This window comes from Diabrotica virgifera, chromosome 6 (assembly GCF_917563875.1).
Source record: "Diabrotica virgifera virgifera chromosome 6, PGI_DIABVI_V3a".
Lineage (NCBI taxonomy): Eukaryota > Metazoa > Arthropoda > Insecta > Coleoptera > Chrysomelidae > Diabrotica > Diabrotica virgifera.
The window spans coordinates 366,801-383,435 of NC_065448.1; the positions used below are offsets into that span (position 1 = coordinate 366,801).

At 34.7% G+C, this 16,635-nt stretch overlaps 1 protein-coding gene across 12 annotated transcripts in view; it reads right to left on the reverse strand.

Annotated features, from left to right (window-relative positions):
• LOC114330502 (papilin) overlaps positions 1–16,635 on the reverse strand; it is a 274,344-nt gene that overhangs the window by 8,022 nt on the left and 249,687 nt on the right. For 11 of the 12 annotated variants that reach the window (XM_028279882.2, XM_050654187.1, XM_050654186.1 and 8 more), the window contains 5 exons: positions 14,213–14,401; positions 9,461–9,694; positions 7,772–7,963; positions 6,485–6,618; positions 3,091–3,241 (listed from right to left, as the gene is read on the reverse strand). In XM_028279882.2, the coding sequence (XP_028135683.2) occupies positions 3,091–3,241; positions 6,485–6,618; positions 7,772–7,963; positions 9,461–9,694; positions 14,213–14,401 (900 nt within the window). The remainder of the gene's footprint in view (positions 1–3,090; positions 3,242–6,484; positions 6,619–7,771; positions 7,964–9,460; positions 9,695–14,212; positions 14,402–16,635) is intronic. The other variant, XM_028279872.2, reaches the window with a different exon arrangement.

Genomic DNA, 16,635 nt, shown 5'->3' on the forward strand with positions numbered 1-16,635 from the left:
TATACAGTAATCAAAATAAGTCTTTAAAGTAAGTAAATCAAATCTAGCAGTTAAATTAAATAAGTTTAGTAACACTACCCTTAACATTTAAATACTAAAATGTCTACTAGTACTACTATCGGTTTACGGCGTTATCCGACGCCTTCTGACTCCTAACCGCCATTCTTCTCTGCTTAGCCATAGACCTGGAGGGATTTCTCTTTCCTCTAGTCCTTTTTCAATTCCCTCCCTACAACTTCTTCTCGGCCTTCCTCTTTTCCTTCTTCCTTGTGGTGTCCACGTCAAAATCTGTTTAGGGATCCTGTCATCTGGCATTCTCTGTACATGGCCGTACCATATGAGTTGTTTTGTTTTTATGTCATCAATTATTGTATGTGTGACTCCCATCATTTCTTGTATTTTCTCATTTGGTACACGATCTCTTCTTGATTTGCCTGCTGCTCTTCTCCAGAAGTCCATTTCTATTACTAGTAACATTTTCTCTGTTCTTTGTTTCAGTGTCCAAACTTCACTACCATATGTGATTATACTTTTAAGTATGGTATTGTATGAGCTGTTTCGCTTTGGGTAGTTTTTGGTTCCATGTATGTTTTTGTCTTTGATAGCAGCATCGAGTGTTCAATCTTGATTTATTTTCATGGCCAGGTACTTGTATTCATCACACCATCGCAGTGTTTAATTTCTATCTCATTGTCTAATGTAATGGACTGCTTTGTCCCTCCAATATCCCTTATATTCTTCTATTAGCTTCCGTGTCACGTAACTCAAGTCATGATCCTGAGAAATCAGAATTTGGTCACCAGCGAAACATAAAATGTACAGTGTTGGCTCGTCACTACACTATACTGTCAACAAGACAATACTAAACTGTCTATCTGTGCTTTTTATTGTAGTAACGTATGTTCATTGGTACAATAACATAATATATAATGAAGCTATACCAACAGACTGGCCGAGGTCTGAGTTTATTACACTTCCAAAAAAACGAGAAACCAAGAAATGTGAAGAGTACAGTAAGATTGTTCTTTGACCTTGAGGGCTTTAAAGAACCCAAGAATAACCTCAAGGCTTGTATGAAAATGCCGCGAAGAACTTGACACCCTGGCGCATAAAGAGGTAAAACTCATTTAGGTGCCTGGACATCAAGGGATCGCTGGTAATGAAAAAGCTGACGAACTTGCTAGACGAGGATCATCAACAAGATACTTCGGTCCAAAACCGGCACTGGGAGTGCCCAAAAGCACAATCAGAGACCGAAGAGTATTATACGAAGAGATTTATACCTCAGACATGCGCAAAAAGAGCTGAAGAACTGCTCAAAATGAACAGGAATAAGCTCAAAATCACTACAGGTTCCCTAAATGGACACTTTCCAGTAAAAGGACACCTACACACGATAGGACTATACAATGGAGATCTCGGTTGCAGACTATGTAATAGAGAGACCAAGAGTCAGACATATATTGTGCGATTGCGAGGCTCTGGACCGCAAGAGACAAGCAATATAGGGAGATTGCAGACCAAGTCCAAAAGTGTATGACACTAACCCAGTGGACCTTTACAGGCTAGTGAAGGGCACTAATATATTGGATGGGTGTCTTGAGAAATGGAAGAAAGCACAATAAACCACAAGGTGCGACCGGGATGCATGCACGGACGGCTTCCTGGAGAAAAAAAAATGTTATTAGGGATAATCCATAAGAGAATTTACAAGCTATTTGCAAGAATTTACATTATATTTTCCCCAACATGTTCGGGTTTATAAATGCTGCTGGTACGAGAGAGGCTTTGTTCTCAGTACAAGTCTTACTACAGAGACGTCAGTTACGACGTATAAGCATGTCTGGTTGATTACGAGAAAGCGTCTAATCGAGTACAGCACTCCAAGATGAATCGAGTACAGCAAATACTAAAAAACTCAGAAATTAACAGCCAAGATCTAAAATTAATTGGAGCCTTTGCTAGAATCAGACCAAAATACGTGAAAATCGCGTGTGGGGTGAGTCAATACTGTATTTTGTCTCCTCTACTCTTTAATCTCTATTCTAAAAAAAATTTAGCGAAGCTTTGCACGAAACTGTAAAAGAAATTCTACTAAACGGGTACCAGCTGAACAAAGCCAGATATGCAGATGACACTATAGTATTTACGACAGCCTAGAAGACCTACGAGTCCTTATGAACAAAATCACGTATTACAGTCAACAATGTGGACTCAGTATAAACGAAAAGAAGACCAAGCTTATGATCATTAGCAAGAAACAGATAACAGAACCTACTATCAACTCTACATCAACCAAACTCCTGTAGAAAGTGTGACGCACTACAACTACCTCTATCACCATAATAAATGAAGAATGGACTAACAATCAAAAGATAAGAGCACGCATCGCAAAAGCTAGATCCACTTTCAATCGGACCTTCTTCAAGAACCACAACCTTTCTCTTGATATAAAAAGAAAGCGATAATACGTCTTAATTGTTTTTTATGGTGTTGAATCGTGAAACGAAGATAATATGTGGAGAAGATTGGAAGTATTTGAGATGTGGCAATATAATATAAGATCCCGTGGAGTGACGAGTCACAAATAAGATCTTCAGAAGAATGAAGAAGAACCGACAAGTACTGACCACCATCACATCTGGAAACCTACAATACTTAGGACACATTACAGAAAATTATTGCAGATATGTCCTCGTACAAGCTATCCTGCAAGGAAAACTATTTGGAAAGCGAAGTACAGGAAGAAGAACATTCTGGTGAAGAACCTCAGAACCTGGTTCAACACAACATCTGTGTCAGTTTTTCCACGCTGCTGCAGATAAGGGCAAGATAAAGATTGCAACGATAATCGTCAACATTCCTCCCGGATAGGCACATCAAGAAAATTAATTATTTATCCTCCGTTCCTATTTTTCTCTTCAATTTTTCATAGATTAGGATCGAACAGTATCTCTTCCTTCTTCTTTAACTTCTTTAAAACACTGATCTTACTAATTTTTAATGTTAGTTAACAAATAATGTTATCTAAGATACAACGTATCTATACACTAGCACTATCAATTCCACCACCATAGTAGTTATACTTACCCAAAACCTCTAGTTTTACTTCACTGGTGATAGCTTCGCCGATGCCATTAGAGGCAGTACATAGGTAAATTCCTGAATCAGTCTTATGCAAAGTGATGATTTGAAGTGTTTGGTCAAGTTTTATTCTATATCTTGGTTGAGTACCGTCGATCTAAAATGTTATAAATAGTTTTAAAAATGAAAATGTAAAACAGTTTATGCTTCCTTTCGATTCAGAGGGATGCACAATCCCTAGACAGCTGTTTCTGTCTTACGACGTCCTCAGTGGGGCTGCGTGCACACCTCTGAAGCAAAATGAAACCAAACAGTCTATTTATAGTACATTATTTGACGGTTTTTGCTGTAGATTTTAAAGAACCGTTTGGATTGACATAAAATTTGGCAAACGCATAGCCAACATGTCAAAGAAAAAAAGTGATATTGTGCCGATGTGTGCTTTTGCCCTGGGGGTGAGTTTCACCCCTTCTCGGGGGTGAAAAACATACGTTCAAAATAAGTCCGAAGTTCGATAAAATGCCTAATTCTAAGCAACTTTTATTCTATACAGTTTTTTCACTAAGTCAATACTTTTCGAGTTATTTGCGAGTGAATATGTTCATTTTTCAACAAAACAAACACGTTTTTAGACAATTTTTCGCAAATAATTCAAAAAGTAAGTATTTTATCGAAAAAATCATTGATAGCAAAAGTATAGCTTGTAAAAAAGTGAAAAAAATGGTGTATACATGAAGTCTCTAGACCTAGTAGAAGCAGAGTTATAGCTACAGAAAAATAGGTTCATATTCGCCAAACTTCAAACAAATACATTTCAACGTGAAATAACCAAAAAAGGAAGCACTTTTTGAAAAAAACTCATTACAACTTTTTTAAAGAGTTTAAAAAGCTTTATGTCTATGTTATAAAAAAAATATACTAGCATCAAATGTCAACAAGTTACGCTCAAAATACAGTTGGTCCGTTTTGATTTGGCATAAAAAATCGAGAAAATCTCCCCCTAATTAACAACTGAAATCGAATTAATCGTTACCGCTTCACATGGTGCTTTATTTATGTTGTGTCTATATGATCTGTACGTTTCATCGATTCAACGTACTTATTTTTGGAAAAAAGTGGTTTTAAAATAAAATTTTTAATCTTGAAAAAAATGCTCTTTTTCAAAATAACTTAAAAATTATTAGTAATACCAAAAATCTCAAGAAATAATAAAATGTACGTTTTGCTTTTCTGAATATTTTGGACTTTTTGTTTTCCTGTTAGACAAAAATCGGGTGTGCTATGGCTATTCAAAGTTTGCATACACTCGGGATAGTGACTCGTTCAAGCCATTTTAACTACAGCCTTTTCAAAAATAAACACTTTGAACCGCTGAGACTTACAGATCGTATAAATAATAAATAAGCAAAGTAACTTGTGAAGCGGTAACTAGGGATGGGAAAAACCTACCGGTTTTAACCTAAAACCGGTTTTTTACTTCGCAATAACCGGTTTTACCGGTTGTTTTTTGTTCCGGTTATAACCGGTTTTTCCTTTTTAAAGTAAAAACCGGTTATTAGGTTTTTGCGGTGATTAGGATTAGGTTAGGTATTATTTTGGATCCCAATCATAATTATTATTCTCAAGTAATTATTCCAAACAAAACCATAATTCAAATTTTATTTTATAAATACAGAAGCAAACTGAAAGTGCAAACTCACATCATCCAGAAACAATTAAGTTTTATTATAATATTTCGTTGAAAAGGTATTTGTAATCATAATATTTACATAAGAAGTGATCTGGTTGAAGTAGACGCAAACATCATCTATTTTTCACACTTGACTCTTGACATTGAAAGTGGGTAAATGACTTTTTCTGATTACCAAAAATAATGTTCTGACTATGAATATCGAATTACCGATTACGAATACGAATCTCCAAGGATTTCCCTACGTTTTCAAAACGATACACCCATACAGGAAGTATTAAATGAGTTAAAATGTACCTATTATAAAAATATACAAACGTGTTAAAAGAAAAACATGAAAAATTTTTTTTGATGGTAGTAAAAATAAAAGCTAAATTGCATTATCCAATTTATTTTTAAGTAAAATATTTATGTTGATATTATTTTTTTTAAATCCCCTTTGAAAGAATAATAATCAATAAATATATAATATTAATAAAATAATAAATAAATATAATAATTATTAATAGAATAAAATGGTTTTATTAAAAATTGTGTTTTATTTATATTGATATTGATGTTCTTTCGATAGTACTAATTTTGATCATATTGATATTGAGTATCGAGTCGAGTGGAGTATCGCAAATTAAAGTGCATTGTAAATGTAACATTGTAACCTATTGGATTAAAAAAACCGAAAACCGGTTTTTGGAAAAACCGGTTTTTGTTGGCCGGTTATAACCCCCAGGTTAAACCATAAGCATTAAAAACCGGTATAACCGAAAACCGGTATTTTGTCAAAAACCGCCATCCCTAGCGGTAACGATTAATTTTATTTGATATGCTAATTAGGGGGTGCTTCTCGCGATTCTTTTTACCAAAAAATAAAAGGTACCAACAATATTTTGAGCATAACTCACTTACTTTTAAGGTTAGAAGTTTTTTTAAAAAACAAAAATAACCCTTTTTTTAAACACTTAAAAAAAATTGAAATGAGTGTTCCCCGAAAAGTGTTCCGTCTTTTGGTTGTTTTTCGATGAAATATTCGATTTGGAATTTGACGAATAAGAACCTACTTTTCATTAGCTACAACTTTGCTTGTACTGGATCTACAGACTTAATATATGCAAAAATTTTTTCATTTTTTTATAAGCTATATTTTTATTAAGAATATTTTTTCGACAAAATACTTTCGATATCTTTCGACAAAAACGTCTAAAAACGTGGATATTTTGTTTAAAAATGAACAAATTCACTCTCAAATAACTCGAAAAGTATTGACTTGGTGAAAAAACTCTATTGAAAAAAAGTTGCTTAGAATTAGTCAGTTTATCGAATTCCGAACTCATTTTGGACATATATTTTTTTCACCCCCGATAAGGAGTGAGACTCACCCCCAGGAAAAAAGCACACATCCTCACAATATCACTTTTTTTTCTTTGACTTATTAGCTATGCGTATGCTAAATTTCATGTCAATTCAAGCGGTTCTTTAAAATATAGCGGTTTTGCAATATTTTACCCCTAAAGAACGTACTATTATGTGGAATTTCAAAAATAGTTTAAAATTCACTTTTAGGGCGCTGTAGCGACATCTGTTAAAGAAAAGAAAAAAGTCCCAGATACAAAATTCATTATTAAAATAATTAAAATATAGTTAATAATAACTTATTAAGTTCCAGTTAACGTCCATGAATCATTAAGTTTCAGTGAGTTTTTTTAAGATCCCTACCTCAATATTATCTTTACTCCAGCGAATCCTTGGATTAGGATTTCCAGATACAGCGCATCGTAGCGTTGCTTGGTCACCGATTGGAGCTGCTATCTCTGGTTTGTATTCTATAGGATCTACATGTGGTGGCTCATCTAGAATAAATCATTTTTATTACTGACTCTTCTACAAGTAACTGATGTTACTAATTTACACTAACAATCTTCGTAGACTTTCACAAAGCCTTCGACGCCGTGGAACTAAACGGCATTATAACTGCTCTGAACAACAGTAGAATAGACTACCGGTTTACAAAGTTAGTATAAACATTGTACCAAAACGCCACAATGCGTGTAAAACTACATGATACCACCAGAGAAATTTATATCAAACGAGGTGTGAGACAGGGTGACACTCTTTCACCTAAATTATTTATAACGGTCCTCGAGTAAGGCTTTAAAATGTTAAGTGGAAAAATAAGGGAATAAAAATAGATGGGAAAATGCTCAATCATCTGCCGACGATATAGTACTTATTGCTGAAGATCTAGGTGAAGTACAACAAATGCTACAAGAATTAGAAAACGTATCTTCAACAATAGGTCTAAAAATGAACCTCAGTAAGACCAAATTTATGACAAATTTAGTTCCCAGCGAACACCTAACCATCCAAAATCAAGTGGCAGAATTGACAGAAAAGTACATATATCTCGCTCATGAAATCAGAATAAGCAAGAATAATCAGATCTGTGAATTTCCACGACGAACTACATTTTCTTGGGCTGCATATGGTTCACTAAGAGATATATTTAAGAGCAACATCCCGATAGTTATGAAACGGAAGACATTTGACCAATGCCTTCTTCCTATTATGACATACGGAGCAGAAACTATCACACTCACAAAAACAACAGCACTAAAATGCGAGTGGCGCAAAGGCGCATGGAAAGATCGATCCTTAACGTGAGAAAAAAAGACAAAATAAGGAACAAGACTTAAGGAAAAGAAGAGGTATCACTGATGTCGTTGAACGTATAGCCAAGCTAAAATTGAATTGGGCAGGTCACGTAGCGAGACTAAAAGCCTCAAGATGAATTAGAAAACTAATTGACTGGCATCCAAGAGAAGACAAACGCATCAGAGGACGACCACCAACACGCTGGATGGACGCCATTAAACGAATGGCCAAGAAATGGCAACATATGCACAAAACTGTGGAGAATGGCGAAAATGGGGAGAGACCTATATCCAGCAGTGGGCGGAGGAGGTTGCATGATGATGATGATGATGATGGTGGTGGTGGACTTACATGGACTGTCAGTGGGTCTTTCCGTATATGCTGGCAGGTTCTGAGTGACTAACTGTCCAGGAGGATCCACGCAGGAAGTACCGCATCCTGTATTGCAACACTTCATTTGGAGAGCACAGTCTGCATCTGTATTACATTCACGCTCACAGTTGTCAGTGATCTCTAGTCGTGGGCAGGTGCCTGGTTTGTTGCCTAAAAATAAAAATAATAGAAATAAACTAGTAAATATTGCTACTAATTCTTGACTTCGAAATTTTTTAACAACCTTTATATTTCTTTTCTGTTCCTTTTTTATTCGTATAAATAAGCTCCTAAGAAAAGTAGAAACTTAAGTCAGAAAGCAAAAAAAAACAATATACAAAACCCTTATACTGCCAGTGCTGACATAAGGATCGGAAACATGGACCATCTTCAAGACAGATGAAAATCTCTTGCTCATATTTGAACGAAGAATCCTGAGAAGAATATTTGGTGGCATCTGTGAAAACGGTATTTGAAGAAGGTACAAACATAAGTACAAACGGATATCTGGTGGTAGAGACGTAACATTTCTCATAAAAATTGAAAGACTAAGATGGGCAGGATATCTAGCAAAATTACAACAAAACAACCCCCTAGGCCCTAGACGAATTCTGATGTTACAGCCAATGGAGAGTAGACGAAGAGGTAGACCAAAACTTGTAGATGGAAGGATGGCGTAGGCATATATGTTAATGCTAGAAAAATAGGTGCAGTAAACTGGAAACGGTTAGCAATGGATAAGGCAATTTAAATGTTAGCTGTGATGTTTTTGCATGCCTGATTGACTAGAAAAAGGTTTTCGATAGAGTCAGGCATGAACAAATGATGGAAGTGCTGAAGAAAACAGAGATTGACGGAACAGGCCTGAAAATAATAGCTAACCTGTATTGGAATCAATCAGCAGTGCTCCGAATAGATGGAGAATATACAGATCAGGTCAAAATCTTAAGGGGAGTGAATCAAGGGTGCATAATTTCATAGCTGATATTCAATCTGTACTCAGAGCACATTTTTGAAGAGGCTCTAACAGATATTTATGAAGGCATCTCAATAAATCGAGTCAAGCTCAGTAACCTGAGGTATGCAGATGATACAATAGTGTTTTCCAATGCCCTAGAAGGGCTACAAAACTTATTGAACAAAATAATGGAAACAAGTAGAACATATATATGGACTGGATATAAACACCAGCAAAACCAAGCTAATGATCATCAGCAATGAAAACATAACTGGAGCAAATATGTATGTGAACCAAATGAGAATTGAACGTGTCTCACAATACAACTACTTGGGACCTATAGTCAATGAGCCGTGGGACAATACCCAAGAGATTAGATGTCGCATCACAAAGACAAAAAATGCATTCTTGACTATGAGCTCTGTGTTAAAAAGCCATGACCTCGCCCTAGTGCTAGTGTACTCAGTGCTTATATAACTTCAAGCTTTTGAGCTATGGTTGTACAGAAGGATCCTAAAGATACCATGGACAGACAAAGTCTAAGAAGAAGAAGAAGAAGAAGGCATTAGATCGCATTGGTTATCTTTATAAAACCATGCATTTAGAGTCTAGATGTGTATGAAAATCTCAATTCTTTAAAATGGTACAATAAATCATTTGAAATGGTTTAATAATAGAAGAATATTTTAAAAACTATATTATATACTTACGTAATCTACAAATCGTTATGAATTCTGCCTCTTGTGGTGACATTCTGTTTCTGTTGATGTCGATGGTACATTGTTCGTCTGGTAGGCAGTCTACATTTGCACAAGGTTCATGACAGCGGCATCTGTTGCATTCGTTCTCGTCTACATATGGATCGACTCCATAGGCACACCGAAGGGTGGTACATTCGTTGAAGGTTTCTTGGCAAAGTTGAGTTGGCATGTATGTAGTCGGTTCTAGAGGAATAGAATAATGTTAATGTTTCTATAATATTAGATTACCTATGGAAATTTTGGTCATGATCTTGATAGCTTTAAAGAATTCATGATAATATTTAAATTACTGATAGATAATGTTTTTTCGTAATTGTTAAAGGTTTTCAAAGTCAACAAGTAATATTTTACTTCAGGAAACTTCTTTGGTGATATATCACTTTTCAATTAAACCCACGGTGGCTATGATCAGAAAGAGAACAAAAGATTAAGAAATATTTCACAATGCAACAATCCAAGTGCAATAACTAACTTCATCTGTAACAACTTTTACAAACCTTGTCAGATACCCACGGAATGGCTCCTATCGACCTTTGTTCCGCTACCAAGAACCAGAAACCCCAAACAGTGTAATGACTATAGATTAATCAGCTTAATGTCACACTTATTGAAAACATTTTTAAAGGTTTTACATACAAGAATATTCAGAAAATGTGAAGCGGATATGAGTAATAGACAGTTTGGCTTTCGTAATGGCTTTAGAACAGTAGAAGCTCTGTACAGTTTCACAACTCTTGCCCAAGAATGTCGAGGCCAACAAAAAGATCTTTTCGTTGCATTTGTAGACTATGGAAAAGTTTTCGACTAAATTAAACAACATTCTCATGTAATGTCTAAAGCGAAAAACACTCGACAGAAATAATAATAACATAGCAAGAAATCTCTATTGGAACCAACAGGCTGTGGTAGCATTATGGTGTGCAACAGATAAGTACAGAAGTGAGACATGGCTGTGTACTTTCACCATCACCATTTATTGTATATGTACTTCGAAACAGAAGATAAAAATAACATTCGTTATGACGACGATAGAGTCGTTATCGCTGAAAGTGAGAAAGACCTGCCTGCAGACCTAAACACAATTTGTGATATTGGGGAAGAGTTTGATTTAGCAATAAACATAAAGAAAACAAAAACTGTGGTTATCAGTAAGAGGGATAAAATCGTAACAAGGATCTAGATAAACAATAAAGATATTGAGTAAGCGGATAAAATGAAATAATTAAGAGTCTAGATTACGGAAGTAAATCCGAAATCAGATAAATGGAAAACTAACGCAGTTTATACCAGTAAAAAGCGGAGTCAGACAAGGTGACTCATTAAGCCCACTGCTCTTTAATATAATAATGGACGAAATAATAGAAGCAGTACGTAAAGGTCATGGTTACAGAATGGGGAACAAAGAAATCCAAATATTATGTTATGCAGACGACGCCGCATTAATCGTCGAGACAGAAGACGATCTATAAAGATTAATACATATCTTCAATACAACAGCCAAGAAATACAATATTATGGTAATATCAGCAGAAAAAACCAAATGTATGACAACATCTAAATACCCACTACGATATAAAATCGAAATTGATGGGAAAATAATACAGCAGGAGGCAAGGCTTAGATATCTGGGAATAGATATAACTAGTTACGGAGATGTTGAAGAAGAAGTACTACAACAAAGCTTAAAAGCAAGTAAAGCGGCGGGATCTCTTAATGACACAATATGGAAGAACAAATACCTAAGGCAAGACACAAAAGCAAGAATCTATAAAGCAGCAATTAGGCCTATATTGACATACACGGCGGAGACAAGACCTGACACATCTCAAACGAGACGACTACTAGAAACAACAGAGATGAAAATACTCCGACGAATATCAGGGAAAAGTCTGTTGGATAGTAGTCCAGGAACCGAAGCATTTCACCTCGCAATTTTTACAGAATGGATCGATTTGCTTGAAAATTTGAGAATAAGTAGTGGATAGTTCAAGGATCAAAATCTATATGATGCCGAAAGGCGCTTTTACCATGGGGTCGGTTGCCACCCCATCTTAAAGGTGGAAATTTTTTATTATATTTTGACAGCAAAAGTTGATAAAAACATTCATTCTAAACAAAAAATGTTCTATACATTTTTTTGATAAAATTAATACTTTTCGATTTATTCGCTATCGAAAGTGTTAGTTTTATATAGAAAAAATCAATGTTTTTCGATATACATATACTCATTTACCAATCACTCAATTTTTGCCGTAGAAAAAATTTTTTCAAACCAAGTTCTTGGGAATTAAATAACCTACAATTTCATATTAAAACATTTTTTCGTATATCTGATGCTAATCTTTCTATTTTGAAGAAAATGGCATTTTTTACCAAACTACAAAAAGTCGTTATTCGCTTTTAACTCTAGTTTTTTAAAAACTAATCATTCTAAGCCAGTCAAACTTTTAAAATCTATTAATAATACATAAATAAAGAAGAATTAATAAGGCCAATGACTAAAAGCAAAGCTAACTTATATTATTATGCTTCCAATTAGATTTCCTTTTTTTTGTTTTGAAAAAAATATATTGATTTTTTAACCGTAACCTTTTTAATTTTTATCTTAGAAAGTTTGTTAAAAAATAATTTGGTAGGTTTTTATAAGATCTATAAGACTGTTAATACCAAATCCTTTTAAAATCCTCAGTCGCAAAAAGTGATGACTTTGAAAGGGTTGGTAAAGGTGATTTTTGCATGTTATTACAAGTTTTAATTGTCAATAGCTCACTCAATTTTTACCATAGAGAAAATTTTTGCAAACCAAATTCTTAGGAATTAAATAAGCTACAATTTTTGTATTAAATATTTTTTTGTATCTCTGATGATAATCTTTCTATTCTGAAGAAAAGGGAATTTTTTACCAAACTTCAAAAATTCGATATTTGCTTTTGACTCCATTTTTTTTAAACTAATCATTCTAAACCAGTTAAACTTCTAGAACCTATTAATAATACATAAGTAAAAAAGACGAAATAAGGTCAATGACTAATTTTAATCAGGGTGGTGATTATGGGTTTGCTTTCTATCACTTTTTCGCTGAAAAATATAGGGTCTGACATTCTTTTCATTATAAGCCACCTAATTTTTGAGCTAGCCTTTTTTTTATTTTTGAAGATAGATATTTTTAAATACTTCAAATTAGTTTAAACAGGTGATCCTCGAAAAATGCATAGTTTTCCCGTCTTTTGACTTTGAATCTACAGTATTTAGCATTTGCCGAAGAAGACATAACATATAATAAACTATAGCTCGATTACTATTGGTCGTAAAGAAAATTTAAAAACACGGTTTTGTTGATTTTTTCAAAAGGTACATTTTTTTAAGCAAAGTGGTTTTGATAAAACAAAAACTTTTTGAGTTATTTGCAGAAAACTGATTAAAAACATTAATATTTTTAATATAAAACTAACACTTTCGAAAGCGAATAAAAAGAAAACTATTAATTTTATCAAAAAAATGTATAGAACATTTTTTGCTTAGAACATTGATTATAGACACGGATGTCTATAATCAATCCGTGTCTATAATCAATGCTTAGAATGAATGTTTTTACCAACTTTTGCGGTCAAAATATAATAAAAAATTTTCACCCCTGACATGGGGTGGCAACCACCCCCATGGTAAAAGCGCCTTTTGGCATCATATAGATTTTGATCCTTGGACTATCCACTACTTATTCTCAAATTTTCAAGCTAATCGATCCATTCTGTAAAAATTGCGAGGTTTTGTCCTATTTTAAGCTTCATTACTTGGACTATAGGGAGAGAAGCGAAAACATAAGAAGATCATGCAATATAGGAGACATAAATGGATGGGTGACAAAACGGAAACAGGAGTGGAACGAACACATTAGTAGAATGGCAGAGGATGGGATACTTAGTACGAATAGCACGAGATAAGTCACCAAATGGACGAAGAAGTATTGGCAGACCAAGAAAAAGATGGTGAGATAACTTAAACAATTTAGGAGGCTAATATTGAAGAAGAAACAGGCTTTAAAGCCTACATACAAGAAGGAAGAAGAAGACCTAGCTAGATAGGTATTTAAGTTAGGTGGTGCCAAAAATAATAACAAGTATTTGGTGGTACCTGACTCAAAAATATTGAGAACCGCTGGTGTAGAGAACATTATAAAACACATAGCCAAAATTAAATGGAAGTGTGCAGAGCACGTCGCTAGGATGAAGGTGATAGGTGGACCTATCGTCGCTGGGATAATAGGTGGAAAAATCTTGGAGTGGAGACCGAGAGCGGATAGACGAAACCCGGGAAGACCATCCACAAGAGGGACTGACGACCCGGGAAGAGGATTTGTACCAACTGGATTGCAGCAGCGCAAGATAGATCTGAATGAAAGTTTTTCGGGGAGGCTTATGTTCAGCAGTGGACGACTATAGGCTGATGATGATGATTTGTTCTGTAGCAGCGTCAGTCTCGTAATTTAACAGTCAACATCTCGAATGACATACAAAATGATACTATAAATAGCGTATATTAGTTAGTGTAAAAAATGTTAAAACTCGAATATATGGAAGAACTGTATGAAGTTAGTGAACGTTAATAAGAAACGAGATAGTATATATCAGCATAAAACCAATGAGAGGAAGAATGGAAGAAAACCGATGAGTCTAGTGAAGAGGCAAATTATTTCAAACTTACTAGCTTCGGGAATCAGTAAGAGCTCTCTACAAGAATCAATACAAGTTTGGTATGATTTAAAATTGTTGAAATTGCCTCCGCAACCAGAATAAATAAAAGCAATGCAATCTCCTTTAAAATCGTCGAAGTACCACCGTTTGTGGATATCTTCATTGCAAGATCCTCTATCTACTGGCATTCGGCAAAGTGCTGTAGAAAGAGAAGGTTAGATTTACAGAACATGCACATCACTGTTAATATTAATGCTAGCAGTTTGTGTAAAACGATAGTAGAAGAAATGTTAATTTATCATTTATCACACAGTTTTTATTAACTCATTAATCGCTCAGTTAGAATATTGTATGTAAGTAACTTGGTAAACGACCAAAGTGATACCAAACAAACTGAATAAAATTATAACATTAGCAGAAGAACAACAAGGTTTTAGGTCGGGAAGATTATGCACCGACGCTATATTTATAATGAGGCAGATTCAAGAAAAATCGTTAGAATACAACAAACCGGCATACCTATGTTTCGTGGACCTTAAAAAGGCTTTTGACAGGGTCAAATTAAAGGACGTCATCCATTTATTGTACGCAACAGAGGTACCTCTAGGAATAATTATTATTAAAACGATCGGAAACATCTACCAGAACAACACAATAAAAGCAAAAGTAGAAGATGAACTAACTGACGAAATTGAAACTGGCAATGAGATAAGACAAAGAGACTCCCTGAGTACTCTATTGTTCAACCTTATCATGGATGAAATAATAAAAAAACTAAGAACTAAAAAAGGATACTAACTGGGAGAAAAACAACTCAAAATAATCTGCTATGCAGACGACGCAATACTAATCTCTCAAAGTGAAGATGATTTACAACGTATGCTACACCAATTTAATATAACCGCTAGAAAATTTAACATGTTAATTTCCCCAAAAAAGACGAAATGCATGGTTACAACAGCAAATCTAATAAGATGTAAATTAATAGAGCTGGAGGGTCAGATAGTAGAACAATTCATAGAGTTTAAATATCTAGGCATCACACTATCTAGCTACGGAAAGCTCGAAACAGAAGTGGAAGATCAAAAAATGAATGAAGCAAACAGAGCCGCAGGTTGTCTGAATGAAACAATATGGATGAATAAAAATATCGGAAAAGAAGTGAAAGGCAGAATTTACAAAACAGTCATCAGACCAATAATGACATATGCAGTATGAACACGACCTGATACAGAAAGGACAAAAATAATGCTAAAAACAGCAGAGATGAAAACCCTTGGAATCTTAGAACCCTGGGGCCTTACCATCAAAGAATCGATGGTAAGACACTATGGGATAGAGCTAGAAGTGCAGATATACGTCGGAGATGCAAAGTGGACAACAGAACTGGGTAAAAAACAGAAGAGTACAATGGAACGACCACATAAGCCGAATGACAACAGAGTAGTATGGACGGCGAGATACGGTTCTCCAATAGAAAGACGATCAGTGGAAAGACCAAGAAAATGATGAAAGGACATCTTACTGGAGGCACATTGAAAAACAGACAGTCATATCTACACAAAAAGAAGAAGAAGAAGAATAAGAAGAAGAAGAAGAAGAAAAGAAAGAAGTTTAATCTTCTTCCTCTTTATAAGCAAATATGCTTGTTTAGTATAAATCGATTATCGTTTCTAAGCGCAAACGAGATCTAACATTATAATCTCAAATTTTCCGAATATTATTAGGTTTGTTCTAGCAAACAGTCAAACTAGTCAGAAACCGTCAGCAAACAGTTGGTCAGTGAGAGAACATAATACAGTCACCAGTGCTATCCCCTCTACTCGCGCTGGTCCACTATTCGCTGATGGTTTCAAACTGTTTGAAACTGATGCCAGAACAAATCTAATATTACTCGAAACAAATATTCGTTTTCAAGAATCTAATTTTTATTTGATTTGACTCATTATAATAATAATATAAACAAATTAAAAAGTTGAAAAATGTAAATATCTGGGTACAATAATTAATGAAAATAATGAATACACAGAAGAGATTAAAGCAAGAATATGACAGGCAAGAAATGCCTTTAACAAACTGAAAAAAGTATTCTGTAGCAGGGATATTACAATTTCTTCAAAGATAAGACTTCTGAGATGCTACGTATTCACCGTATTATTTTATGGGTTGGAGGCTTGGACATTAAAGAAAGATATTTCGGACAGATTAAAGCCTTCGAGTTATGGGCCTACAGAAGGATATTAAGAATAAGTTGGGTGGGTAGAGTCGCGGATGTCGATGTGTTGAGAAGAATGTGAAAAGAGAGGTTTTAAATACAGTTAAAGGTAGAGAACTGCAATACCTGGGACATGTCATGAGGATGGAACGTTATAACTTGCTGTTGCTGTTAATAATACAAGGAAAAGACAGTGTAGGGGTCGTAGAAGAAGACGC